This window comes from Dermacentor andersoni, chromosome 9, assembly GCF_023375885.2.
Source record: "Dermacentor andersoni chromosome 9, qqDerAnde1_hic_scaffold, whole genome shotgun sequence".
In the NCBI taxonomy this organism is placed as follows: domain Eukaryota; kingdom Metazoa; phylum Arthropoda; class Arachnida; order Ixodida; family Ixodidae; genus Dermacentor; species Dermacentor andersoni.
The window spans coordinates 46,709,305-46,713,157 of record NC_092822.1 but is presented as its reverse complement, the minus strand read 5'-3'; the positions used below and the strand labels follow the sequence as shown (position 1 = coordinate 46,713,157).

The following is a 3,853-nucleotide window of genomic DNA, read 5'->3' as shown; positions in this document are numbered from 1 at the left end:
GCAAGTGTCTAGTGATACAAAGCGTCAATATGTGGTACAGTGAAGGTTGATCGCATTTGCTGAAATTCGTAATACGCACACACACACGCAATGCAAAAAAGAAAGAACAAACTATAGCTGATGGACAACTACATCATCAAAGTCATATCGTGTTGCCCCTTAGACGACTACCAAAATTCGTGACTGCTATCTCTGCCCAAAGGTAAGACGTGACAGAGCTGGAGAAATGAGGCAAACACAAACGCTGACACCAAACCATGAACATCTAAGTCTCTCACGGAGAGTAAACAGGGTGTATTAAGATTTAATACTAACACCAATGCAAAACTCTAATAGTTAACAATAACCTATAAGAAACCACCAGCGCCACACCACTGCATAAGGTAACAAAATCCCTAGAGTGACATAGGAAACACATGACTTGGAAGTCTCACCATTCTGCTATGGAAATATTTCAAAAGTGGTTAACGATAACCGTCCTCTGCTCAGCAGAGAGCAACACTTCCTGCAAAAAGATCATTCCTCGCAATATGTCCGAAAGCACCATTCAGAATGAAGTGCCATCTGACTGAAAGAAGGCATGCAAAGGCAGGAAGACATTTGTTCAAATCCCACTTGGGACATAGGGTGGCATATTTTACCGCAAGGTCACGCAAAAGAAACAAAAAAAAAAGGAAACCCGGAGAGAAAATCCATTTGCATCAGAAAACAGCAATGATTTCTAGGCAAACAGAATGGCTTGAAAAGAGCATGCATTTCTCATAAAATATTATGAAAGCATAACAAATGTGCATGAAATTACAGCACCACCTTTACTAACTACCAACGTGGCTACAATTGTCTAATCATTGTCCTAGATCCCAAAGGCAGTCACAGCAATACAAGCAGGAACCTTTCTGAAGCCTCTCACTTTGACCATAGTTCTTTCTATGCTATAGTTTACTCAAAACAGACACCAAGAACATTAACGTCATACAACAGCATCAACAAACAGCGTGAATAGGTCTTGTTGGAAACGTGGCACACCGAAAAGTTTTACAACGAGAGCTTGTGGTTAGAAGAAGTAGGCGGACTTTTGCGGAAGGAGAGGACATAAATTATCACGCCTCGCGCGCGACTTCATTAGAGCCACCGTGTGGTTTTATCGATCAGTGAAATGCGTTTGTCGAGTGTAGGGGCTTGCCAAAAGCAGACCCCCCCCCCTTTTTTTTTTTCTGTGCTTACGGTATAGATCACCAGTATGTATGGGTACATAGCGGCACCGATGAAGTCGGTACAGGGCCTGCAATAAACAGGGCAGCAAGCAGGTTACCAACGACTCACGAGAAACAGACCAGCCGCGGCGTGGAGTCATTCTCGAGGTTGACAGACTTCTTGACGCTGTGGTAGCGCTGCACTAGCCGCAGGCCACCGTACAGGGGAAACGCGAAAGCACCCACTCCGACGACGATCACTCCGGCGCACAGCGCCAGGACACCGACTATGGGCGCGGCGACGAGCTTGCCGCCGAACACGGCACCGCGGACGACCTTTCGCTGCAGCGGCTTGTCGGCCTTGTAGCGGAACTTGCAGCCGAACACGCTCAACTTGCTGTAGTGGTCGCCGAAAAACTTGAGCTGCCGGAACCGGTCGCCGCATCGGTAGCAGAAGTGGGTCTTGCAGCGGGCGCAGTGCATGTGGTCGCATCCGGTGATGCGCTGGATGAAGATCTTGCACTTGGGGCAGCGCTGCGCGTTCACCTGGCCGTGGGCCGTGGTGCGGGCCCAGGCCTTGAGTAGCCGGTCGCCCTTGCGGAACTGGCGGCAGCTGAGTCCCTCGTGCCACGGCGCGTGGCACGCGTAGCACCAGAAGCCGCCGCACGCGGCGCACTTGAGCGGCTGGTTGTCGGGCTTGGGCCGCCGCGTCACGTGGTTGCAGTTCGGGCACGTCTTGGTCGACACGTTCGCCGTGACCAGGAGCCGGTGGAAGTGCTCCTTGGAGTCCGCAGGCAGCCGCGCGCTGATCTCGTCTCGGGAGACGAACTGGTGGCAGCGCACGTTGCAGCACTCGATCTGGATGTTGTTCTGGCGCACCCGCGACGCGTAGTAGCGCTTCAGGCACGGGGTGCAGGCGGGAAAGTTGCAGCAGGGCCGCCTGTACAGCGGCACGGTCTCGAGGCAGATGCCGCACTCGGCAATGCCCCAGGGGCCGACGGAGAAGTCCGGCTCGGGCTCCTCGTCGCCGCCGGGCATCGACGACAGGGAGGCGAGCTCGGCGATGTGCTGGTGCCGGAGGAGCACGGGACCGCCGTTTCCGTCGAGTCCGGCCTCGAACAGGCGCAGCACCTCCCGGAGCAGCGCGTCGTGGTCGTAATCCGCGGGCAGCTGCTCTGCGGCGCCGGCGTTCGCCGTCGTAGTCGACGAGGAACGAATCGTCGAGCAGGACGACGAAGAAGTCGCGCTGCCGGAGTCGACGCTGCTCCGCCGGCGGTAGTGCTGGGGAGGCGGTTGCTGCTGTTGCTGACGGCCCGAAGCGTAGCGCTCGGGGTCCGAGTTTGGGTGGTTGCGGCCCAGCTGCGGGCATTCGGGGCCGAACGAGAGGAAGAAGCACTCCAGGATGAAGCGTAGCTGCTCCAGATCAGCAGTGCGGACCCGGTTTTTGATCCTCGGCGCGCAGCCGAGAGCGGTCGCCGAGTTTCGCCGATGGTGGCCAACGTCCGAGCAAGCGCGACGCGGAGGGAGCTCGCGCTCCATGGCGATCGACTTGCCGCGCGAGCCGGGCTGTTCGGGCCTTTTGTCGGCGGCGACTCCTCGGTCTCGGTGAACCACGACGCAGGTCGGCGAAGATGGTGCGGGCGACGGCATCGTAGCCGCCATTAGCGGTGCATAACGGTCCCCTGACACCTCGGGTTGAGCTCAGTCAACAACGCTGCGTCCGTACACGGCAAGGAGCAACTGACATGTAAACAGAACGCATTGCTGCGGGCTGACCCATTCAGCTGCAGTGGCTCGAGGAGGAGAGCGAGAAATGTGAAGAGTGGGAGAGAGAAAGAGCCGTTCGGCGAGCGAACTGCTGCAGCTGCTCGTGTTGCCGCCGCGCGCCACATCCAACCAAGCCACTCACAGGCACGCCCTTTCCAACTACCAGTTTGTTTCGTTGCTGTGGCATCCGCAAGATGACGCCACCGAGCTAAAAAATATGTAGCAGACGACAAGCGGCAGTGTCACACTCACCGAGTCCAGTTGCATGTGCGCCGAGTTACCATTGCATGATGTAGTTGTTGTAATCCAGTGGTTATCTATATATCTGTTATATGCATGGAATATGTAAGGGAAATAATTAAAATAAACTAGGAACACGGAACCAACAAAGGACGTTGACTTGGTATTTGTTTTTTTCTTGGAATGGCTGCACTAAACTAGAAGTTTAGATATATTTTTTTTCTGTAGCAATCGATTGTCGCTACCACTAAATTACTGAAGTAATTGCATACTTTACGTACCTTTCTCATGGTTCATTGGTTTGTCGGTTGAATTACGTTCTCATCAAGTGCGGTATTCATTATTTTTTCTTTAACGAACGAAGCAATAAAGGAAAAAACCACTCGGTCCCAGCTTCCAGAGGAAAAAAGAAGAAAAGCTGTGTGGATTGCATTACCAGAGTGTCTTACGTGTTAACTGAATGTAGTAAGATGTATGTCCATCAAAAATAGCGATTTCAAATTGCAAATAAAACGGAGTGTTCTAGCACATAGAGTTTCTCACTATAACGCAGAGTGAGAAACTCAACGGTTCTAGCAGGATCAACACACAAACGGCTCCTGCAAGACTTGAGTCGCCGCCTGCCGAGAGAGTTGTTAGCAACCTACTACGCC

At 53.2% G+C, this 3,853-nt stretch overlaps 1 protein-coding gene across 1 annotated transcript; it reads right to left on the bottom strand.

Annotated features, from left to right (window-relative positions):
- Positions 1–734: 734 nt before the first annotated feature.
- Positions 735–3,344, bottom strand: LOC126527977 (E3 ubiquitin-protein ligase RNF217-like). The gene has a single exon (XM_050175817.2). The coding sequence runs from the start codon at positions 2,853–2,855 to the stop codon at positions 1,320–1,322; it is 1,536 nt and encodes a 511-aa protein (XP_050031774.1). The 5' UTR covers positions 2,856–3,344; the 3' UTR covers positions 735–1,319.
- Between the last annotated feature and the right edge of the window lie 509 nt (positions 3,345–3,853).